At 41.7% G+C, this 26189-nt stretch overlaps 1 protein-coding gene across 2 annotated transcripts in view; it reads left to right on the forward strand.

Moving 5' to 3' along the window:
- The window catches only part of DMD (dystrophin), a 4652165-nt gene that overhangs the window by 293562 nt on the left and 4332414 nt on the right, over positions 1 to 26189 (forward strand). Inside the window, exons 8-9 of one of the 2 annotated variants that reach the window (XM_086934537.1) lie at positions 12706 to 12816; positions 21033 to 21208. In XM_086934537.1, the coding sequence (XP_086790663.1) occupies positions 21206 to 21208 (3 nt within the window). In that variant the 5' untranslated portion in view covers positions 12706 to 12816; positions 21033 to 21205. Of the gene's footprint in view, positions 1 to 12705; positions 12817 to 21032; positions 21209 to 26189 lie in introns of those variants that run through there. The other variant, XM_086934536.1, reaches the window with a different exon arrangement.

Here is a 26189-nt window from a genome sequence, read left to right on the forward strand (position 1 = left end):
ATTATGGAGAAATTCTGATAGGATAGTCTCCATGGAATATTCCACAACACCTCGGTGCTGTATTTAAACAAACCACTTATCTGTACCGTGTTGGTCTGACCCAGTCAGATAAGGATTGTTCCATTTGTATTTTAGAGAGCGACTTCCTCAGAGGACTTAGCAAGTGTCAGCGCCGACATCAATGTATGTTATGCTGCAGAAAACTGCATTCTGAATTCAACAGAGACTCAAAAGGGTTTTTGCAACATCTGACAGTCACATTTCCAGGGAGTGCACAGAAAGAAATAAACTAGTGCATTTGTATCACTCTACAGACCACCCAGTCACGCTACAGTATTTTCCGTAAATTAATTTACACAATGAAACTATGTGTTCAGAAACAGGACAATTATAGAACAAGCGTTGGAGCTGGGACTTTTTGCAGGGTTGTTCCTAAACCTTTTGCCTTCCTTCTGTATTTTTTCTGGCCTTTTTTTGTTGACTTTAGGACTTTGGGCACTTTACCACTGCTGATCAGTGTTAAAGTGCACATGCTCTCTCCTTTAAACTTGGTATGATTGGTCTACACCTGTTTGGCATATTCAATTTACCTATAACTACCTTGTACAGTGGTATCCCATATATATACCCAGGCGCTGTACATTTAATGCTACTAGTGGGTCTGCAGCCTGCTTGCGCCACCCACAGAAGTATCCTTTGAAACCTGTCTCAGGCCTCTGCCACTGCAGGGCCTGCATGCACGGTTTACTACCACAGTGACTTGGCATTTAAAATTACTTGCCAAGCCTGAATCACCCCTTTTAATACATGCTTTTGAGAAAAGTGAAATTTTCATTACTGTTTTGTGAAATGCCACTTTTAGTAAGTGTGAATTTCTGTGTGCTTATGACTCTTTGTGAATAGGGTTGTGTCTGGCCTCTCACAATGCTGTCCCTGCCCCCCTGTAGTGTCTCGGGAGCCAGGGCTGGGGATTGAATGGGGGTGTTGTGCACCTCTAACGTTTGTTTGACGTAACCTTAACATCAAAGACATTTTGGGTATAAGTAAAGTGGCTTTAACCCCATGATTTTAGACACTTTGTGGGATTGTAGCCAGACGCTGCTGGCTCCACATGCTGCACATTGCCAGGCACTGCTGTCCTGCCAGGAGAGACCACCACTTGGGTTTTGTTTTTTTGTGCTGACCTACCAGCCTGTTGGGCGGCTAGAGAGACTGCCAACCTGCAACTATCTTATGTGCCGGCCTGCTGCCTGTCTCCCTGCTCTTTTGAACCCAGTGATCTCCCAGGGCTTGGTAGCCTGCCCGGTGTTCTCCTTAGCACATGGTGAGAGCTTCTTGTTCTGCCAGGGGTCTAAGAAGTCTCCTGTACCCATTTCAGAGTGTATTTAAATCGTCTACTGCATCAGCACGGTGAGCACTTCACTTGGATTTCGCTTTTAGCCACAAGAGAAGCCTGTGGTGAGTGCTGGTCGAGGCTCCATCAATTTGGTACCTTTCAGGCCGTGGTGAGTGCTCCCTGGTGCCCTAACTTACAAGGACCTGCGTGAACCACTACATTTTGCGCCTGACCTGAAGTGCAGGCCCTTCATCTCCTTTTCCAAGGATCAGTGGGGAGTACTCTGCCAAGAACTGCAAGAATATTTTCCTGCATTCTAGAGCACGTCACTCCTTTCTGAAACCAGCTTGTGTCTCGCTCTAAAACATGGCCTCTCTTCAGCAAGGGAGACCACGATGTACAGCATTACTGGAATATGCTTCGGCAACATTTCCTTGGGTTTCGTTTGGCTGCCAGCTGCTAAGAACCTCTCTATGTGGGGCCCCTCTTCCGTAGGAAACTGCTGTGCTGTTGCTAGGCCCTGCGTTGACTACAGCACTTCCCATCCAGCTGGTCAGTGTGACTCTAAAGACAGGCGTGTTTGCACCGTGTGGACCAGAAGCGGTCCTAGCATGTTGTTGGGCCTTCTTAGAGCATGGTAGTCCCACTGGTCCCATTGACCTGAGCAGAGTGACCAGGCACCTGCCACATTAGTTTTGACAGCCGCACCACATGTCTGTGGGAAGCTGCCTCACACTGTTGGGATGCAGAGGAACCAGGGAGGTCTCCCTGCAAAATTCAGCTGGGGGTGGGTCCCCCTTTTGATGGCCGCAAGGGATGAGTCCTCGACAGAGCATCCCTGGAAACTGGCTCTATTTGGAAAGCCCAAAATCATCGTAATAACTGCTGTGAGGGCACAGGTGTTTCTCTGCCCTATGTTTTGGGGTTATTTACAGTACCACACATAAAAGGCATGCAGAGGCTTTAGTGTTTGGGTTGAAACTGGGTGATTCCTGTCCCTAACCTAACTACTTCATATTCATGCCCTGATGTTGTGAAATGTTTACTCACATTGCCAGGACTTGCATAATATGCCCAGCAGGTATGATTTATGTATGATAGAACCTGCTTTTGAGGCCCTAATATGTTTTAATGTATTTCCTTTATTCTTTGCAATGACAGGATAACAAGTGATATTTCAGGTTCTCCCTCATTTGTAGAAGTGATGGTGTTTCTATGAAGTGTGCAACATATACGTCTTTATCCTATTGCACTAACTGTGATGGTATGACAATTGTCTTGTTGGCAAAGTGATTTATGGTGTATGTTATGGTTGGTCTATATGTTATATACAATATATGAGCTATTTTTATATAATATTGTGTGAAGTCTCTTTTGTCGTGTATTTATTGTGGCACTGGTGTGTGTGTTTGGGTGTGTGTGTGTGTGTGTGTGTGTGTCTGTGTTGAGCAAATGCTTTACACATTGCCTCCGGGATAATCCTGACCACTAGTGCCAAGCTACTAAGGGGTTGACCAGGGGTTATCCTGGGTGTGTAACTTCCTTACCCTGACTAGAGTGGTGGATTCTGCCTGGCTCAGGTGTATATCCTAGCCAACCAGAAACTCACTTTTTAACAACAAGAGGCACACTTTTTTTATTGATGTCAGTATAGCCTGATGCCGTCAGCTTCTGCAGAAGTAAGTTGTTGTAGCTCCCTCATCAGACATCTAGCGTTTCATGTCCTTCTTGAAAGGTCAAAAGAGTCATTAATATATGTTGAAGTAGTGTTAGTGTGAAAAAATATGTATTGGACAAGTAAACATGCAGAATGAGCCAAAGGTTAAAAGCAAAAATGTGCACTCGTTAAATCATATATATAAAAATGCGATGAAAAATATGTTTGAAAAAGTGCTAACTATAAATTAACCCATCCCACGCTCATGTCGAGCTCAGCTTGTCATGATCCACGGTTCTCGTGTGCTGACCGTTAGAACGCTCGCAAGCTGGGCAAAATCCCCTGCTGTGCGAACGTTCTAATGAAACGGGTGTGGTCATGACGAGCTCAGCTCGCCATGAGCACACGACCACCGTGGCTCATGACGAGCTGAGCTCGTCATGAGCACCGGGGCGCCGTGCCCGCCCCCTCACCCCCCAGCGCGGCAGGGGAATATGCCCCGCAGCCAAGGGGTTAAAGGAAAATCTTGTTTGGATAGTTATTGGATACTTGGTGACGTTAGTGTTTACTTAGTGTTTCATCACAGTAAAATGAAAATTCATTTGAAGTTGAAGTGTTGCCCAATAAACTAAGGCAAATGCCCTTCTTCCTGGAAGGATTGTGGAAGACTGGACTGGACCTTCTTACGACTGCTGCCCCTTGTCAACTGTTCTTCCTAGTTTCACGCCTAAATCCAAATTAGTTGTCCTAAAAATTACGTTTGTTATAACTTAAAAAAAACTGATTCACAGTATCAGTAGACATGTATTCATACTGATGTAATTAAGTACCACATAAAATATTCTAGTGGGCACATTTCTAATGCACCCTATTTAGGTCTACGGGTGGAAAGGTGGTCATTTCAAGGGATGGGGGCAAGTGACACCATGCAAACTGAAAGAAAACCACCACGAAGTTGCCACATACTGGCACACATCTAAACATTTCCTAACGATTTACATCCTTAACACCATGAGGAGAATATCACATGGCATTGTATTGAAAAGGGTTTCTCTGTAGGGAAATATTTTTTCGTGTGGAGAAAACAAGTAATACAATATTGTAAATGCTATTTCCCCATTCTGTCATGACAACTCAAGTAGATAGTTTATTTAGGTAGACTGGCTCCCGGTTGCGCACCGCTGCATCTTTAAAATGGGATGCACTGTTTTCAAAGCTCTATCTGCCTCTGCCCCTGCCTTTATTTCTCTCAGCCTGCACCCTCACGTCCTCTCTCGACACCTTAGATCTTCTGCTCACAACCTCCTAATCACTCCCAGGTTCAAACGTAAAAAACACGGAGGTGCTTGTTTTTCTTTTCTCGCCCCGTCTACCTGGAACTCTTTTCCCCTCTCAATTCGGCTCACACCTGACTATACCACTTTCCGCAAACTCTTGAAAACCTACCTGTTCCATCTTGCTCATGACTAGCTGCTTCTACTCCCCGCGTCCTCTTTCCACTTGTCTTTGAGCGCCAAGAAACCAATTGGTGAATGTGCGCGGTACCAAATACCTTTAACATAACATAACATAACACAGGAGCAGGAGTAATCATGAAAATCTGTGACCTACATGTATTTCTGCATGGATGTGGCCTCTTTAGGGTTTGTCTGAATCCTCAAATGTGTAGAAGGTTACACCAGTATTGTCAAAAGTGTTTCTGGTTTTCATTAACATGTTTAATGAATGGTCCTCAAAGTTGCCATAGATTTGATGGCAGTTATAGAATGTAAAGACAAATTGCTGAAACTCGACGACCATATTGGGAAGTTAGTGGAACTGTGTGACCCTACTCCACTCAAGCTCATGCCTAGTACTATAGTATTTAGGACTTGGAAAGGGAGAATAAGGTTTTTTTTTACCGTCAAACTAAGATAACGTTTACCACTGTGAAGGTTGTGTACAAGGCTCCATCCAGCACCAGCACCGAAATGTGGCATATAATAATACTATTTTTACAAGTAGATGGTGTTCAAAGAAGCAAAGTTCTAGACCTCAAAACTTCACACACTTCTGTTTCAACGTTGCCACCTTTTTTAAACGTGATGCTGACAAAGTGTTTTTTTTTTTAAATGAAAGCAAAATATGGGACCTGCGTTGCAGTGCTAGTTTTGCCACTGCCGTGCAGGACAAGGTGCCTTCTGTTCTGCAGGGAATTGCTGTTGGTTTTCAATGATGCTGCATATCGTTCCTTTCGCGGCTGAATGAAATATCACATTGAGACTTCGAGATACAGGGAAAGAGATCTTGGGGTCTTTTTAGAAAGGTATTTTGGAGTATGTATAGTAGCACTGCTGTAGTAATCCTTTACATGTGTTGCATGCCTTTGTGAATTTTCCCCAAAGCCACAAAAAGAAATGGGACTGGCTGAGTGAAAAAGAGCAAGCATGATCAGTGGCGTAGCGAGACCTTTATCTGCCTGTAGGGGGTGCTGGCGATTCCTTTGTTCGCCGCCCAGCGATGGCCGCAGGGGAAGAGAGGAGAGGCTGCAGCCCGGGGCGGAACTCCCCCCTCCGCCACTGAGCATGATAGCTGTTGCTCAGCAGACATTTCAGGGTTGATTCATGAAAGCTTTTATGAGCATGGGAAGTAGTACAGGGGTACTCTTTCACTTACTCTTACACGCATTTCTGAATCTGTAGCAAGACGTTTAACTCCCCACTAGTAAAAGTGCAAACAGGGTATAGTCCTTTCTACTTATACTTATTGAATATAAACATTCCCTGACTGTTCCCATTCATTTGTAATTTTAGATGTTTTAGGTCTGCTTTACAGCGGCATGTAAAAGCATGTTAAGATTACTTTTGTAGTACTACTTCGCATTCTCGTAAATGCTTTTGTGAATCGTTCCAATATGTGTATGCTTTTGGATTCAAAATAATAAACAATTGAATTTAGAATAGGATTATGCCCTCCTAAATGATGGGGCTATTTTGATGTGAGCATTTGAGACTTAGCATTGTTGTACTTGGAGCATACTCCTAACATCCATGGTAATACAAGGAGTACTCCAGAATCCCACACATCAAACTCCTAGAATTCAGTACTAAACCAGGAGTATCACAATGGTAAGTCTGAGGTATTCACAGCAAAATCAGGCCCTATGTTTTTGTGCACCTAAGGTAAACTATTAAAGGTAGACCAGCCAAAACCACAGCAGTGAACGTGAACCCTCCATTACCTCTGCCTCTCCTTCAGAGTTGCTTCACTGCTGAAAAGTGACAAAGAAGTGGGACTATGAAGGCATCCCCTTTCTTTGGCTTTTGCCTCTGATTGACACTTGATACCTCTGCACCATCTCTAAACCAAAGGTTCATCCTTTCCCATTCCCTTGCAAATTGTTATAGATTTTGAGAAGTAGAAGGAAGATGGAGTCAAATGACCTAATTTAGACTGTGGTGCATGGCCGGGCTTCTGTCAGGGTGGCGGAGGAAATTGCCTCCACCACCCTGGCTGGACTACTGCCCATCATATTGTGCCATCAGAGGATTCTTATTGCACTAAAGTTCGGTGAGCAGCCGTTATATTTCAGGTCACTAATCATCAAACTATTTTGTTTCTAAAAAAAAACCTCCCAAAGCAGGGGTATTCTTTTGAAAAACAAAATAAAACAATGACACTGACACCCTGGATGTGTGTTCCCACAGAGTGGGGGTATTTTTTTTTCAGTTAAGGGCCCCAGGTTTCTCTGGCAGTCCTGAACTGAACAAAAAGTACATCAGACTGTCTTCTCCAAATAGGATGGATGATCTAATGCACCTACATGGTTAGCCTCAACTCCATCTATCTACCTGTGTAGTGTTTCCAACTATTAAGCCAGCAGGCAGGCCTGCCATCTGAAACAGGGGGTTGCATTTGTGGCAGAGTTCCCTGTCCAACGTAGATGGTCTTGTATAGCTGGGCTTTAAGGTTAGAGGATAAGAGTAAACTTGATGTTAACAATAAACTCATGTCAATATCAACATTGGGGTTAGCAAGTTTACCCGCCCATGATGACTCTACATGTTCCAGGTCATCTTTAAGTTTTTCCAGAAGCAAATCACATATTGTTCCAATTCTGGTCGAGTTTTTGCTTATAATATCAAAAAAGGGGATCTTTTCCAGAGTAATACTTGGAATGTTTAGGTTGAGAATAGTATTGATTTGAATACATTTAAAATAATCATTGTTAGAAATCTCAAACTTTTTCTGTAGATTCAAAAACCTAGTATTTGGATCAGCTCCCAGGAAATTCCACACTGTAGTAATCCCCATACTTTCCCATTTCTTAGCAATGTCATCATTAACCTGTACTGGCAATAGAGAGGAATGCCACAAGGGGGTATATTTATTGAATTTTGGAATTGCCATATATCTAGAAACCTTCCTCCATATTTTCCAAGCACTAGTGATAACTTTAAATTTCACTGTTTTATAGTAACTTGGCTCTAGTTGTCTCAGCAAGAGCCCATGAGCTTTCTTTCCAATTGATAATTCATAGATAGATGGTATTTCCATACCCTTTGTGTTCTTAGTGGCAGACGTGATATTAAAAAGTGGTGCCATTTGATGGAGAAGAGCAGCCCAAAAGAATAACATCATGTTAGGAATTGCTAGGCCGCCCCTATTCTGTGGTAAAGATATATATTTCAAAGACCTCCTGACTTTTCCATATTGCCAGACAAACTTAGACATTTGGGATTCAATGGATTTTATAATATTATCTATATATATTAAAAAGAAAGTATGTCTGTTTGTCCTTATGCATTACTACACCAATTATCGGATAGGCATGAAACTTTGGGAAGTTGTTAAGTACACTCCCGCAAAGGTTTCTGGCAAAAAAAAAAAAAAAAATTGTTTAATATCGGCCCCCCAGGGCCCTCACTATCTTTCCAATAATGGAAGTTTACATTTTCCGGTGCGACTCGCTTTGGCAACGACCATCAACAAAGCACAAGGACAATCGCTGCAAGTGTGTGGACTAGATTTGGAGAATCTGTGCTTCTCACATGGACAACTGATGTGGCCAGCCCATGCGTCAGAAAACCTTCTGATTTATTCATCTACGCACCAGACGGAAAAACAAAAAATATTGTGTATCCACAATCACTCGAATAAATAAACAGAATTAAAACAACACTTTGAAATGTTTTCCATATTAAAATAATAAGTTTCAATAAAAATGACACAATGTAAATTGAATGTTATCATAACAAGTTTCCTTAAATTTCCTTTCTTCTGAGATCGCCGCAACGCGCGATGGGTAAGCTAGTCTTCTATAATTAGAGGAATAGCTTGAATCAGGTACAATAGCCTAGGAAGTATATTCATTTTAAGAAAATTTCCTCTACCAATGATCGACAAATGTAAACTATTAACTCTAGTAAGATCTTTTCTTATGACCCTCATAAGGGGTTCATAATTAAGCTTATTAATGTTTTCAACCTTTGGTGTTAGACATACTCCAAGATACGTGGCTTTTTCTGCTTTTCTAGGATCCATGAAGTCAATATTATCAGTGCTTAGAACAACTGTTTTATCTCTGTTAAGAGAGTATCCAGAGTAATGATCAAATGACTGGGTAATGATTTTTATTTCTGCGATTGCCTCAGCGGGGTTTGATGTTAATACTGCCACATCATCGGCATAGGCAAGTATTTTTGTTTCATACGCACCGACAGTGATTGGTTTTATTTTCTGCATCTGTATTAATTTTATAATCAGCGGGTTAATGTACATAGCAAATAATATCGGGGAACAGGGCATCCCTGCCTTGTTCCTCTCGATATACTAATTGCCCTTAATTCAATACCCATTGCTTGGAGCTTAACTCTTGGATCTTGATACATTGCTCTGATCGATTTAACAAGACCAGGCCCAAAATTATTAAACTCCAGCATACCCCAGAGAAATTCCCATGTCACCCGATCAAAAGCTTTCTCGGCATCTAGAAGGATCATCGACATCTGGTCGCCTGTCCCAGACATGATATCGAAGAGCGAAATAGCTCTACGGGTATGATCCGTTCTTCCCTTGCCGGGAATAAAACCATGTTGCCAGGGGGAAACCAGATGTTCGATGACTCTCCTGAGCCGATAAGCCAAGATCTTAGAATAAAGTTTTGAGTCGGAATTAATCAATGAAATCAGACGGTATGATGATGGGAGCTCAGCAGGTTTGCCCTTTTTAGGAAAAAAAATTATATTAGTTTATTTCCATGATTCGGGCGCGGTACCGCTCCATCGTATCCCAACAAACAAATACAATAGAAAAGGTAGTATTTGTTCCTCTAATATTTTATACAGTTCTAGAGGGATTTTGTCGGGGCCTGCGGCTTTCCCTGAGGCCAAACCAGATAGAGCTAATTGCAGTTCTGTAATAGTAATCTCTGTTTCCAGATCCTCTCTGGTCACTGTATCTATAGCCTTGTTCCACCCAGTGTCAGTTAGGAATTCCCTTAGATATTTTCTACTTTCACTTGGATCAACTATACCATCCCTCTGGTAGAGCTTTTGGTAATACTGTTGAAATACTTCAATAATATCCTCTGGCTTTGTATATTCCTGACTTTCTACCTTGACAGAAGCGATCACGTTATAAGAAATCTTCTGTCGAGTGCGCAGGGCCAGCTGCTTACCCACCCTCTCCCCATTTTCATAAATAGTAGTTTGGTGTGACTGAAAAGTTTCAGCTGCTTTCTGGGTCAGCCCGTTATTTAGGTCTGTTTTTAGTACCAACAATCGGTGCTTAGTATGCTTCCCATCTTCACCCCGAGCTATTGATGCGGCATGTTCTTCCTCTGATCTAGCCAAATCTTGCATCAATAGGTAATTATCCTTGTCTTGTTGCTTTTTAACTCTAGCCACATAGCTAATTGTCTCCCCCCTAAGGGCAGCTTTAAAACAATCCCAAACAACCCCCCTGGACGCACTAAATTGAATCATATCAAAATATCCCTGTGCCCAAGCAGTTATATAATTTATATAATATCTGTTAACCAGAGATTTCCTATCAAACGTCCAGTTTGAGCGCTGCCTATTGAAATTAGCTATATTAATTATAAGAGTTAAGGAATTATGATTGGAAATTATCTTCGGGCATTTAACAACTTCTGCTTGAATGGAATGGTCTCTTATCACTAATATATAATCAATTCTAACATATTTGTTGTGGGGGTGTGAAAAATATGTGTACCCAGGATCGTATTGATTTTTAACATCCTAAATATCTACCCAATCATAGCTATCTCTAAGTTGGCTGATAGCTCTAAATACCCTCGATTTGCGGCCTGAATATCTTTCCTGACTCTGCTTTCTACATGCAGACCCCAGGGAAATATTACAATCACCACAGAATACAAGCGTTCTTGGCCAAGAGGCGAGCTCCAATTCTAAGTCTTCAAATATTTGTGGGTCATCCTGGTTTCAACCGTAAACTGAGAAGATAGTAATACCCAATGCCAATTCTATAATAGCCCATCACCCATGGGTGTCTACTGCCTTACGTATAGCTTGCCCTAAGAGAATTTGAGCTAAAATAGCAACCCCATGGGTATTCGATGTTTGTGTGGTACAGGCAAGCAGATTGTAGCCCCAAACTTTTAGCAGATCCCTTTTATCCCAGGCAGGTGAGTCTCTTGAAGACAAATTATATCGAAAGAATTTTGATTAATTATTTCAACTAATCAAGCCCTCTTACCCCTATCATTAAGTCTTGCCACATTCCAAGAACATATTGTTATCCTCCCATTACAGCTTACTCGCTAATTTTTAGAGGACCTGAAAACCCCGTATTTTAACAAGTTTTCCAGACACCTGGATCCTTTTTGTGTATCTTTGTGTATCTTTTAACCATATAATCCATTTAGTTACCTTGGTGACCACATTAGTATTAATATTGGAGTTGTTTTTTTTAATTGCTTTTACCCCCTGCTTTCCCACCACCACCCCCAACTCTGCCCCCCTCCCTCCCAACACCCATTGTGAGGCATACAGACTCCATCAGAGTCTGTTTTGTGATGGATATTCACCACATGACCAGAGCTCAATCTAATCTCTCACCTCCATATATATACAAAAGAAGTCGAGCTACTCATACTTATATACACCAATACCTAACTGCACAGTTCCCTATATGGTCCCTATTGATGACCTCTTCACTTTATTCAAACTATACATATGTCAGTACTTGCTAGACCTACATTATCCCATCAAGGTATTCTTTAGCTTTTATTTCGGAGAGTAAAAATACCCTGGCTAAGCTATATGCATGGGGTAAAAGGATAAATGATGAGTGCCCCAGGTGTGGAGCGGACCCAGCCACCCTAACAAATATGTTTTATGAATGTGTTAAATTAACATCACTCAAAAAGATGTTATCAGAATTTTGGGAGGAAGTGTTTGGGCATAAGGTGGCGGAATCGCGTACTCTTTTTATTCTTGGATACAATAGCACTCTTGGGCTTAGCACGGAGGAGGAATCATGTTTTTTTGTGGGTACAGCGGTTTATAGAATAATACTTGCAGCCTGCTGGAAGGACACCGACTCCCCAATCTTTCAAATGTGGCTAGCTCGTTTTCTGGGGGTCTGTAATCAAGAAAAAGCCATCTACGCTGCTAGAGGGAGACATTCTAGAATACGTGGTAATAACATCTAGTCTCCAATTGCGGCCTGGAGTAGGGATGTAAAAAATGTATAAAGATGAACTGTTTCCCACCATAATATGTACATTTTAGACACCTCGGAATGTGATGATAATGAAGTGAATTGTGTATTCTCGCTAGTTTTATTAACCATGAAGATTTTTTTAAATATTTGATACTGTTGTCTATCTCTATTATTCTATATGTAATTATTGGAGTTGTTTAATAAAAAAATATTTAAAAAAGAGTTCCCTCTTCACCAAACTCTAAACTTCAGGCCCAGAATCTCAGCATCAGTGAATTTGAATGTTGATGGCAGAAGCCTTATAAATCTTTGATGGAAAAATGTATGACAGTTCGGTAGAATGAATGACGACAATCTCGAATGAAGACAATCTCGAATAAAACACTGCTCTGTTTTAAATTGCTACCCCAATAACAAGGAACCTATAGACTAATGAGAGCTGGGTTCCTCATACAGAGTGCTGATTCTATTCTAGGAAGGCTCTTCATATATTTTCAGTTTAACAAATAAATAGAATTTTCTTCCGATTGTTTATGGCATTTCGCTGGTACCTCAAGCAACAAGAGGCACAAGAAGACGAGAAATAAAACGCTTGCCGGCTACTTAACAGTGCCCTAGTGGAATCCTTTGCATTTAAGCAATCCTTCAGAAGTGTCTTATACACAATCCTAGACACATCTTAGTCTTTGGCCAGCCAACCAAACTGGAAATGCAAATGTTAGAAAGTTGCTGAATGAAGAGAATAATTTTGGAAGAAATCACTTTTTTTCAAATTTCACAATATAGAGTTACAGCACTTTATTGATATCCAGAATATTAACATCTCTTAATTCATCACCTAGTTTAAGTGCAGTCCCTAAACAACTAGAACAAATATCTATTGACAAAATAACCGAGGGCTTCAGAGAAACAGTACTGGCATCATAAACATCTAGACATAATAATTCATTGTTCCGCTCTCTTCTCTAATTTATGTGTTGTGATTCATTTATTATACATTTGCTATAATTTTATTTCCATACAGAAAATCCAGTCTGACTTGATGAGTCATGAAATAAGTTTGGAAGAAATGAAGAAAAGAAACCAGGATAAAGACTCTACCAAGAGGGTGCTTTCCCAAATTGACGCAGCCCAGGTAAAATAGCATGAGATTAAATGAAAAACTTCAAAGCAAAAAGAATAAACTCCATTTTAAAGGCATGCGTGGGATTACCGAGTTTCAGATACGCTTTAACCCATTTCGTGCTGCTGTCGGCCAACGGCCGACGGCAGCAAAACCCCCCTAGTGCTGCCCTTTAGAACGACCGCACTGCGGCGGAAAAACCACCGCGGTTACGGCGTTAAAGTACTGGTTAAAGCAGATCGTGTACAATGTCCACAAAATATGTTTTGAGAAAAGCATAAACAATGTTAAACCAAGGTATAACATTCTAAATTATGGAATTACTTATCCTAAAGTACATCCCCTCCCATTGAATTGAGCCCAGTGACTACCATGTTGTCCTGCCAATACGAGGAGTTCCTAAAGCAGACTGTGGAATATATAGTGGATATCTATCTTTCTATCTATCTATCTATCTATCTATCTATCTATCTATCTATCTATCTATCTATCTATCTATCTATCTATCTATCTATCTCTATATTCACTGAAAAAACCATAGGTTTCACACCAGTTATAGTTAGCAGGAAGTTTTACTCGCATAAAACCATTGAAATTCCCACGTTATAGTTAGTTGGACTCACTATAACTTGCGCGTGCAATGCACTGCTGATGACGTCACATATTACATCACTCATGACATGGGCAGTGACATCACTCATGACATCACTGATGACACCATCCAGTAAATGTGTGTCTTTTTGAAAAATAAATTTGTTTTATATATATATATGTAAAAGTTGATGGAAGAATAAATGTTTAAATAAGTGTCTAAATGGATGTTTTTTTTAATAAAAATTGATTAGTTAACTGGCTTATTAAGTGTTTCTTAGTGAATACATATATTAGTGAGTAATGTTTAAATAATTATATATATGTATTAGTGTTTCACTTTGTGTCTAAGTGGCTGCATGGGTTGGTGAGTAGGTACATGTGTAGGTATATGGGTTATTAGATTTTTTAGTATCAGTATGAGTGTTTGTATGGTTTCGTGGGGGTATTACTTATCACATAGATGCATGAATGACTAACTCTCTCTTTGTATGTGTTTTGAAGACAGCATATGTGCAGGACTGTATAGGTGGATGAGTGTGTATATGTGTGTGTTAGTGAGTGAATGACTGTCTCACTAGTGTCTTTATCAGTAACTACATATGTTTTAATCTAGTATATGTGAGTATTGATGTATATAAGTGAGTATATGTGAGAGTGAGATATTGAAAGAGTTCCTGTTTAAATAATTATGTGTTTCTATAAGTGATTGTTTAAGAGAGTATGTGTAAGTTTCCTTAGAATTAAGGTGGTAGTGTGTGTATAGCTGTATATGCAAATAAATGTATGCTCAATAGTTTACTTGCATGTGTGAGTATGTATGAGAGTAAATTTTTGGATGACTGTCGGTGTGTAACAGGATGTATAGGTGAATCACTACATATGATGAGTGAGTATATGTATGAGTGACTATATAGAACTGTTGGTGAATGAGTGGATGTGTATATAGATGGTGGAATTATTGAATTGGTTGTTGTAACTGGTATGGGTATCTCAGTTTAAAAAAAAATGGATTTATATTTTTCAATATGTGTTTCATTACAGTGAAAGGAGGTCTGTCACTCTGTCACAAGGATGGTGTCATCAGTGATGTCATGAGTGATGTCACTGACCATGTCATGAGTGATGTAATATGTGACGTCATCAGCAGTGCATTGCACGTGCAAGTTATAGTGAGTCCAACTAACTATAACGTGGGAATTTCAATGGTTTTATGCGAGTAAATCTTCCTGCTAACTATAACTGGTATGAAACCTATGGCTTTTTCAGTGAATTCAATAGGTTTTTTAAATGCTAATTCCTAACTAAAACTGGTGTGAAACCTATGGTTTTTTCAGTGAATTTCATAGGTTTTTTAAATGCTAATTCCTAACTATATATAGGGCCTCAAACCTATGAAATGTAATATTTTTTATAATGAATCCTATATTGTATATTTATATAATATATATATATTTTTTTTATGCCCTGATGCGCTCCCGGGGCGTGCCCCGGTGTGCGCACTGGAAAGCGCAATTTTTCGGAGCGCCCCGGATCGCGCACCGGTGAGTGTCCCGTTAGCGCTATTGCCGCGAACGAAAACATCATGACGTATCGCGTAGCCGCGTCTGCGTGATACGCACGGCGTAAGCGCACCCGGAAATACTCGAGCGAAAACGATCGCGCAACGTAATCATCTAACGCGCTTACGCGGCGCGCCCGGGGGCGCGGTGCGTAAGCGCGTCGGGCCATGTGACCTAAAAATAACACTTTTCATTGGTGCAGAACAGTTTTGGCTTCTAAATGAGGAAAGCCCGGGTCATGTGACCTGAAAATAACACTTTTCCTTCATTCAGGACAGTTTTTTTTCCAAATGATGAAAGACCCCACCTTTTTACCTTATTCTGACTTTGTCCTTTCGCTGAGGAAGACCTGTTTGAACATCTTTGAGAAAAATGTTGTACTTTAAAATGGCTACAGTAGCAGCAGCAGCTGGAGCATCTGCACCACCACCACCATCAAGAGGACCACCACAACATTACATTGGTTGTCAAGAAGAGGAGGAGGAGGAGGAGGAGGAGGAAGAAGGGAGAAGGTGGCTGCCAGAAGACAATACCCCATACAAGCCAAGGCAGCACGTCATATGGGAGTTTTTTTCAATCCCAGAGGGCAAGAAAAAAGTCAATGCGCCCAAGGTGACTTGCCTAATCTGTGGAATGGAACTTTCAAGGGGGAACCCTCACAAAAAATATTCTTTTGCTAATAATGCCATGATTAGGCACATGCAGCACAAGCATCCAAACAACTATTCTGCTGCAGAGGTGAGAGAACTGGCCAGTAACCCTCCTCAATCTACAACCACCACCTCCAAAAGAAAGCAACCCACTCCATCGGGACCAGAGACAAGGGAGACGACCCCTTGCATACAACCACAGTTTGGGGAATTCTGAATTACATGTATTTTTGGGGGTAAGACCATCTCCTATGGTGAACAGAGCATAAAGCTCATCCTCCTTGCTGGTGACAACCACAATTGCCCCAAAAAACCCACATTTTTTCCAGATTTTTTTTTGCTCCAGTTGAGCCATTTTCAATTCCCTATTTTTTGTTTCTCCCCATAAAAATAACAAAAAAAATATAAAATAGTTCATAAAAGCCCAAAAAAGTACAAAATGTTCAAAAAATATTAAAAAAATATAGAACAACAAAAAGAAGAAAAAAACTGTTCTTTTTAGAACTACTTCCAAATTATAAAAAAAGGCTACATTTTTTAAGAACTCTATCATTCTTTTTTCCCATGGAACGCTTCCCGGTACGCTCCGCGGTGCGCATACTGGGCGCTCCCCCGCGCAAATAAAAAAATATATACATTTCCCTTTTAAAGCCCCCACATTAAACCTAGTGGGTCAGGAGTGGTCTACTCTGCGCCCTTATGGTCATTTCCCCCTTTGTTTTTGCCACCTCTTGTGTCTCGATCCTACGGAGACACAAGATGGCGGCCGCTCCGGACTGTTTGTAATGTTTACAGACACCCGAGAGCCAATCAGGTTTTCACGCACGAACTCACGTAGCGCGCTGTTTAGCGCCCTGGTGCGCGTACCGGGGCGCGGCCATAGATATATATATTTATTTGAAACTAAATTACTCAAAATTCACTGGAGCACATATCTTGAGACATAGCAAAGGCACATCGGGCTACCAGTCCCTACAATTTTGCCAAGTTTGGTGGAAATCCATTCAGCCGTTCAGGCTAAAAGTGAGGTTGACCGCCCTATGGAAATTAACATGGGGAAAACACGTTTTGGGACCCCCCTTTATCTCGGCCCCCCTTAACAAACCCCCCCCAAAATTTACAGGAGCTGCTCAGAAACAAAATGTGCCATTTTCCTGAAAATTTCAGCCAATTCCGTACACAAACGCCAAAGTTATTAGGCATAGAATTTTCAAAAGTTCCATAGAGAAAAAATCCTAACTATATATACCTACTGGCTATCGCCAGTAGGTAATATATATATGCAAAAAAGATTAAAAGACTACGAAAATGGCATCAAAAAGAGAAAACAAACCAAATTTTTGAGAGACGAGCAGGACTACCTAACCGGCAGAATCCTAACCTTCGCAAAATAATTTGATGCCACAAGGAAAAGACTCGCCCAAGGAGGACCAACACGCTCAGGGGCAGTAACATCGGAATCTGAGGCATCCCAATCGGAGGATGAGTCTGCCAAGAGTAACAGACAGAAGAAGAAGACTAATGTAAATGAGGATACAGTCCCTGCCCCTTTTTTGGACGAATACCAAGTGATGCAGGAGACAAGATATCGACCGCCATCACAAGCATCACAAAAAGCACCACCCAAAAAAGGAAAAGGAAAACAAGGCGCGGCAGGAGAGGACGCACAAGCAGCACCACCAATGGTGACTCACAGCAGAAGAAGGAGAGGGCGATGGCAGTAGAAGAGGAACATACTATCATCAACCTCTCAGAGAGGACACTCACAACACATGAGGAGAGTGTCCTCAAAAAAGGACTTACATTCTGTCCCACTGCTAAGTTTGACCCAGTTCAAACTAGGATTGATATTTTCAAGTTTGTCCGCAAACTAAAATTACAGAAAATCTTTGCTACCAAAAAACTCTCAGAGGAATCAGATACCACGGAGGAAATAACATCATCCGAAGTATGCCTTGTAGCCAATGATCTCCCAGCCCTTATAGTGGCACATGAACTCGCGGACTCAGCAGACATACCAGGTTCGGCGGAGGTTCTAAGAAGGGAGGAGATCACACAAACTAGAGACCCAAGCCATTGCAAACGCAAATCCAGATTTTTACCTCATGTAACACATGATGCTATAGATGTCTTTAATGACGCTATCCTCCAGGACATGGAAAAGATGACAAATAAGAACTCGGAACTTACCAAGAAAACTTCCAATATTTCAAGATCGGAATGGGAAGCAATAAAGTCTCTCAAGGAGGACAATACCATCGAAATAAAGTCCTCCGACAAAAGGGGAAAATATTGTCATCTTCAGCAAAGAACATTATAAACAAGAGGCGTTGAGGCAACTGAATGACACTGATTGCTACAAAATCATGGACAGAAGGGATTTCGTGAACTGTGTCACCGAATATCACAAACTACTTTGGGGTTGGAAAGATGAGGGGATGCTCAATAAACACGAATATGATTACTTGCTTTGTGAGCACCCTATCATTCCAACATTCTACCACCTTCCTAAGGTGCACAAGGATATCCGAAATCCCCCAGGCAGGCCAATTGTCTCTTCCATAGGGAGTTTACTCGAGAACACATCGAGGTTCATAGATGGATATTTGTCTCCATTTGTAAAAGATTTACCTTCCTATGTTAGAGACACCCAGGACTTTATAAGGCAGATTGAGGGCATCGGGTGGGAGGATGACATGCTTCTCATCACCCTTGATGCTACAAGTTTATACACCTGTATTGAACACCACAATGGTATCTCTGCCGTTAAATGGTTCCTGGGCAAGAAAAGTATGCAATACCATCAGCATAAAAAAATGATAGTGAGAATGACTGAATTCTGCCTCCGTAATAACATGTTCTTATTTGCAGGTAATATGTACCATCAACTAAGAGGGACTGCGATGGGCACGTGCTTCGCCCCCAGCTACGCGAACCTATTCGTGGGCTGGTGGGAGAAGCACGTGGCTTGGGGGGGCCCTAATGAAAAGTGGCTTGATAACATCATGATCTGGTCGAGATACATCGACGACTTGTTTGTCGTCTGGCGGGGCGACGTCTCCTCGGCTGAGGAGTACGTGGCGGGGCTAAACGACAATGAGTTGAACCTCAGATTTACCAGCACAATGAGTAAAACATCTATACACTATCTCGACCTTGAGGTCTTTGTCAAGGAGAATTCCCTACATACTAAGCTTTACCGCAAGCCTACGGCTGGCAACACCGTGTTACACGCGGCTAGCCACCATCCGAGAAGCATGGTTAAAAACATTCCCTTCGGAGAACTACTGCGCATAAAAAGAAATTGCTCAGATTCTAGCGATTTCATGCAGGCACAAGAAGGAGCGGTAACCAGATTTAGAGAGAGAGGGTACTCCAGGTCACTGCTCAGCGAAGCAACTAGGCGAGTAGACCTTATTGACAGGAAAGACCTCATACAAACTGTCACAAAAAATAAAATAGATGATTGCACAATTTGGATGATCACCAGTTACAACATGAGATCTAATGAACTGGTGCAGATATTTAACAAGAACTGGCACATCCTAGGTACAGACCCAGTGCTGAAGAGAGTGATACCAGAAAGGCCGTCTATCACTTATAGACGTTGCCAATCCCTTAGTGACCATCTTGTAAAAAGCCACTATACAGACCCCCCCAAAAGTATGAGAAATAAACCCATCAACGGTTTCTTCCCATGCATGCATTGCAAGGCATGCAAATACAGCAAAAAAAGAACCAAATATGAAGGGAGGACCAACGACCCAAGGCCAATGAGAGAAATAAAGAAATTTCTGAACTGCAATTCAGAATTTGTAGTTTATTGCCTGGTATGCCCATGTGCCAAAAGATACATTGGAAGTACCATCAACCAAGCCAAGAAACGCATCCTGGAACATATGCGTGCCATCGCAAATAAGGATAAGAACTACCCGGTGGCACGTCATTTCGAGACCCACCATGGAAGCAATAGGGACCTATTGTCCTTCTACCTAATAGATCAGCTAGATAGAAGGGAGCGAGGTGGGGACAGGATAAGGCCACTGAGAGCAATGGAGTCCAGGTACATCATTGACCTTCAGAGTATGCAGCCAAAAGGGCTCAATAATGATGAGGAACTCTGGGTACATTTAGAATAGTTGGCGTTTACTCCCAAGCTGGTTCAGGAAGAAACACCCACACTGCAAAAAGAATGAGTAAACACTGTAAACTGAGATAGGTAACTTTCCAGTTGGCAGCAAAGAAACTGGTAATAGGAAATTAGATTAATATGGATCCTTGCCCATACAGGGCTCCATAACGCGTGTTGGCTAACAAGGCAAACATATCAATTGTCCACCGAGCCCATTCAGGGCAGAATAATATATGTATATATATGAATTATGTATAAATAACTCCAATTTTCACTCGTGGAAATTGTCAAAATGAAAATGCATTATATAAGGTGGATGCAGAAAATGTATATGTACAACAGACGTTTTTTGACAATATGCCTTGTCACTCAACCCTTGTTTTTAATATTTTCTTTTTGAATGAACTTTTGCACTAGCACTTTTTCCAAATGCCATTTATCCCCCTGTTGAAACTGTAAACTATGCTACAAACGAGATGTGAATTTGCACGTTTGAATATGGCCGCCGCAAAACATCCAGGCGAGCACTAGTCCGCTTTCTATGTTTGGGGAAGTGGTAGGGGATTTAATGGCAGTGTGCACAATGTATGGCTGACACTGAGGAAGCCAAATTGGTGAAACGCGTATGTCAAGGGGGCAGGGGGGTCTGCCAATAAACCACTTTGGTTAAACACCGACTTGGAGTGCCGTCCTTCTTTGACCTCTGGGAAAAATTACGGAGGTGTGTGGAAACATATATATATATATATATATATATATATATATATATATATATATATATATATATATATATACATACATATATATATATATATATGAAAACACTCCTCACAGAGATCGTAGCCCGTCGAAGGGTGGAGCGATGCCGGTGGAGAACGCTGGTGATTCAATATCATTAAATAACAGAGTTTCAATTGCGTTCTCAGAACCATTGCAAAGATAACCACAATGCAAGGATCATTCAAAAGGGGTTTATTGATTTCATAAACTTGACGTGACGCGTTTCACCCTCAAGGGGCTTGATCACACACCGTTCTGCCCACCAACACCGGTTTACAAACATACATTTCCGGTTTCTACATAGGCATCAACATAGGACTTTGAGTGCCATATTGCACTTGCCATAGTGTTTATACATCATATACACTGTATACAGTTGGAGGCATCTGCAATTACCATTTGTATTGTGAGACCTGACTATATATATATATATATATATATATATATATATGCAGGTTCTATTTTTTTTTTATATCTGTGCTGTATTTCATGGGATTTTATTTTTTTTTATAGAAAAAACTCCAAGAGAAATTTCTTTGAAGTTCCGTTTGTTCCACAAGCCAGCAAACTTTGAGCAACGTTTACAGGACTGCAAACGAATTTTGGATGAAGTGACATTGGAGCTGCCTATATTGGAGATAAAGAGCGTGGAACAGGAAGTGGTGCAGAACCAATTGGACAATTGCATGGTAAGATTTGGGCACAAGAACATGTTTTATAAACGAAATTGCCGTGGGACCTGTTTACTAATTTTTCACTCAGTGCAGCAAGGCAACTAAACATGCTATGCTCCGTTGTGCAAGTGGTAAAACAGTGCCGAGGCTTGACTATTAAGATTGGCCTGCTGCTCCTGTCTGTAATTAGACTACCTTGTGTAACGCACAACCTCGCACAATATTGCAGAGGTGAGTGTGTTCTGAATACCATAGGATTTGTATTGGAGGCTTAGTCCTACAATGCACATTCCTATGCCTAGCCACATTTCCAAATGATCCCACACAGTGTGCTGTTCACTTCAGAATAGGAAAAGTGTGGGTTTTTAGAGAAATAAAACATGCCTGTATCAAGGAGGCTTTTTTGACACAAAGCATGGTCTGGCTATCTCAGTAGATCAAGCTTTGTGTCAGGACCTTTTGGGTGTTTGCCCTGACTTGCAAAAATAACACCCCAGAAGATTTCCTTTGGCGCAAATTAATGCAAAGCTCTTTGTGTGCTGAAAAAGTGGTGCCTTTGCAGCACAAAATGCCATTTTTCACTGGAAAGTAAATATGCCACTTTGAGCCACATTGCGTCAGCAGAAAGGCTTAGTATATCTGGAGATATATATGTGTTTTTTATGTCAATGAAGATGCTAAAGTGCATAATTTGTATTTTACTTTGGGATTCATCTGCTCTGATTTTAGAAGAGAGCTCTGGACGTTGAAATGTAATTATTTATGTACGTTTGTTTACTTTTAAATATATCAGTATATATTTAGTCCTACAGATAAAAGAAAAAAGTGGTCATAGTGTAATTTATATATCACAAGCAAAGCATTTCCTCACATTTTTAATTGATTTGAGATTTCTAAGGGGGTTCAACGTTAATACTTTTCCTCACTCTAAGTATGCTTTTTTTAAAAACAAACCACAACCCCAATACAGCAACCACTCTCTAAAAGATGCAGATGCAAAAAAGCTGATCGACATTGCCTTCACCCCCCCACCTTAAAAGAGGCAAAGTCCATCTTGATCTCTCCCTTATATAACATTTACAGAAAAGAACCGCATGTATTTTTGATTGTGGTGACAAATCATCGCAAGGACAACAACATAAATCTCTGGACCAGTTATTCATTTCTGGGTAACTAATTAATCGATGGAGGATTCCAAATCTGAAGCAAGTAAAAACATATCTGTCATATCCGCTTAAACTACATAAAGGATATGGTTGTATATCATATGTTGTTAAAATCAATTGATGCTGTACTACTGTTGGCTCATTTATTTCCAGAGCAAATCTAATTCACTCTTAGTGGCTCATACATATTGTTTTAAGCTCCTTCCTAGAGATGGAGTTCATTGCCTCTGGACAGTTATAATAATCTGGATGCCCAAGGTCGTACACAAGTTTTTTAATGTACTTCAGCCAAGTGATCTTGGTAGCCTGGTCTAGCTTAATTGAGTCCTTAATTATTTCTTGTTTCAAAGCTATGCTACTGGAAGTCCTTATTCTGTGCCAGAGTAACACTGATTGGGCTATGGCAATTAAAAACAAGAGTACTAGCTGGTACAGCTAAAATAAACCTTAAAAAAGCTTTTTCAACATCCTGAATGGGAGATGAATCATAAAAGCCCCACACACCCGCCCCAAAAGTGTCAATGCTTTTGCCTGATAAATCTTAAGGAGTATCTCCGGAGGCTTTCTTCCCCATCTTTTTAGCAAAATTGACTATAGCAGCAGTTGATTTCATAAAAAGAAGGCTCCTATTTTTCATGGCCTTACTCTAAGAACCAGTACGGTCAAATAAAAGACCTAAATATGTGAATCAATCAATCAATCATAGTACTTTTAGAGCGCGCTACATACCGGTGAGGGTCTTAAGGCGCTGAGGGGAGGGGGGTGCTGCTACTGCTCGAAGAGCCAGGTCTTGAGGAGTCTTCTGAAGGTGAGTATGTCTCGGGTCTCCCGTATGTGGGTAAGGAGGGTGTTCCAGGTTTTGGCAGCGAGGTAGGAGGGGGATTTGCCACCGGAGGACGTTCGTTGGATGCGGGGGACAGTGGCGAGGGCGAGGCTGGCAGAGCGGAGCTGGCGGGTGGGGGTGTAGAAGCTGAGTCTGCTGTTCAGGTAGGCTGGTCAGGCGTTGTGGAGTGCTTTGTGTGCATGGGTGAGGAGCTTGAAGGTGATCCTCTTGTCGACGGGGAGCCAGTGTAGGTCTCTCAGGTAGGGGGTGATGTGGCCGCGGCGGGGGACGTTGACGATCAGTCCGGCGGAGGCGTTTTGGATGCGTTGTAGTCGACGTAGGTGTTTTGCTGGGATTCCTGAGTACGTTGCCGTTGTCCAGTCTGCTGCTGACGAGGGCCTGTGTCACCATTCTTCTTGTTTCGGTCGGTATCCACTTGTTAGTGGATTCGACCCCGCTTCCCCCAAGTGGTAAACTCCTGCATTTTTGTCTTCCTTTACCACAAGCCATAACATATGTTCTTTTGGCATTCAGTTTTAAACCCAAGTCGTCCATAAAAGTAGTGTAAGAGGCGAGGGAATTTTGTAAGCCCAACTGAGTACGGGCCATCAGCACTGCATCGTCTGCGTGGAGAAGGGAGAATATCGGGCGTTTGTTACTATACGGTGGGTCCCTCACCTTTTCCACCAGCACTTGCTCCAAGGTGATTGTGTAAAGAGTAAAGAAGAATGGCACCAAGACGCTGCAGTGCATTCCTCTTTGGTTCCGTAGCAAACCTTAGCAGTCGCCCCACTATACAATTGCAGCAAGAACTGAACCAGAAGTGGGTCAACCTTTAAATCCACCAAAATGTTCCAGAATTTACTGTGTATAACACAGGTGGGCTTAGACAGGCCCACCCTTGGCCTGGGCTTTGCCCGGGCACGTCCCACGCAGCGTTGGGCAAAGCTTGCTTTATGCGCCGCCTGGCGCAAGTTCTGTGACGGATGCGGCTCCTGCCGCAACGCGCTCTGGTAGTTGCAGTTTTCAAAGGAAAAGTTGGGCGTGCTTCGTTGCTTCCCTCTGGAGATAAAGTGCAGCATGCTCAGAAGCCGAGGCAGGAGCAGGTTGTAGTGCTTCCCTCTAGAAGTTAAGTGCAGCATGCGTAAAAGCAGGGGCAGGAGCGAGTTACGATATCTCCCCACTGAAAGATGGGATATGTAAAGCAATGGTCCACTCATGCTTAAAAGACATGGTACCTCTTATTGATTATTCATGTGAAGTATGCTCTTTTATTTTGTTGTGACGACTCAATTATAGGACATGTGGATATCTGCTCATGTAAAGCTTTTAGCTCAGCATGTGCAGACATTTTTGATTGTGGTTTTATGTTTCTGAAACTAATCGGCTTCAGTTGACGTCGGTTTAATTTATGTATTGAAATCTATGGGACTTTCATTGGGGATAATGATGAAATGAAAGATCACAATGTGCAACAACTACATGATTTTAACCTGAGATGCCGCATTTTTATTTAAAATAGAAGGAAGCTAAAAATAAACCTAGTAGAAAAATTGGATTTATTTGAAACCTGAAGATTTCTCAACTGAAGAAAAGAGACAGAATCTTTGAAAAATGTATTTTGCTATGATAGAAAAATGTTTCCACAAATCTGAGGTTGTAAAATGCTGTAAATTCAACAGATTTACTGCACAATAAACACGTGGGAAAGCACAATTAATAATAAAAATTGTTATAACTGACACCCATAGCCCGTCATATCCCAGAAAAGGCCGGGTTGGCCCACCCCTCTTGATCGTGTGGGACGGAAAGAGCAGTTTCCCTGTTTTTTTGATGGTGAGTACTCAAAGGGAGTGCTCCTTAGCAACGCTTATATCCTCACGGGTCTTTTAAGATAATCATGTGTTCAGAACTCTAAGAGTGACTGTTCAGATTATCTGCTGCTATCCCCTCCTAGACTTATAAACATTTAAAAGGACCCCAAATATTGGTGACTACCGGCCAAGATCGAACTATTGGGAAAAGGAAAGCTGAAGCTATAAAGATGCCCCTTCCGAAATCTGCATCTAAGATCGCTTTCGTTAATCTCTCTTAAATTATCTTATGGGGGACTGGGGTGATTGAAAAGCAGATATCGACCATGGAGGAGACCTTAAACGCGGAAACTAGGGGAGAAAGCCAAAGAGAGAAGACAAACTTAAGAGAGGGGTCCCCAATACCCCAAGGAACTGAACATCGATCATCTAAAAACGGCTCTTTGCAAAATGTACCGGACAGTGTCTGGGTTAGTGATGAAGATAGTGACACTCAACCCGCGGCAAAGCGACCTAGAAACCCATTAAAGGTTAATAGGGCAGCACAAGGCGGCCAGGTAGACCTAAAAATAGTGAGCAAAAAGTCACAGAAAAGAGTAACAAAGAGGAAAAAAGTATTAACTTCACCATATGAAGGACATATGGAAGGGAAACCAACTCTTACGAAGCGTTATTGCTCAAAAGAAGATTTAAATAAGCAGATAGAGGGGTTAGAGCAGGGCGTTCCAAACTGTGTGTCCCGGCACAGTACTGTGTCGCCTGCAAATGGTGGGTGTGTCGCAGGCAGTTAGCACATAACTGCTGCTAATTAAGAGGCATTCCTAGACGCTCTTCTCTATGGTCTTTTAAAGACCTGTGAAGTGCGGCAGTGCTGATAGCTCCATCTCCAGGCTAGAGGAGGGGGATGCCGCCTGGCTATCAGCTACAAAAGAAGCACAGTAAAGGCTTTCAGTGTTAATCGGGGCTCTGGAATTCATTTTGTGGAAATTCCTTTGGTGTCTCAAACTTGCAGAACAAAGCCTTAACCTTGGCCTCGGCTGGCTGCGCTCAGCGAAGCCAGGGAAGCCTCTTGCAGAGAAGCTGGATGTACAGTATGCATGCCGAAAAGCTAAACATGTGTGTGCATGCGTTCATAGTTTATCTTCACTTTCGGTGCAGGCCAGGGCTAATCTGCATAGAACCAGTTGAGAGAC

The sequence above is a fragment of the Lissotriton vulgaris genome, chromosome 8, assembly GCF_964263255.1.
Source record: "Lissotriton vulgaris chromosome 8, aLisVul1.2, whole genome shotgun sequence".
In the NCBI taxonomy this organism is placed as follows: domain Eukaryota; kingdom Metazoa; phylum Chordata; class Amphibia; order Caudata; family Salamandridae; genus Lissotriton; species Lissotriton vulgaris.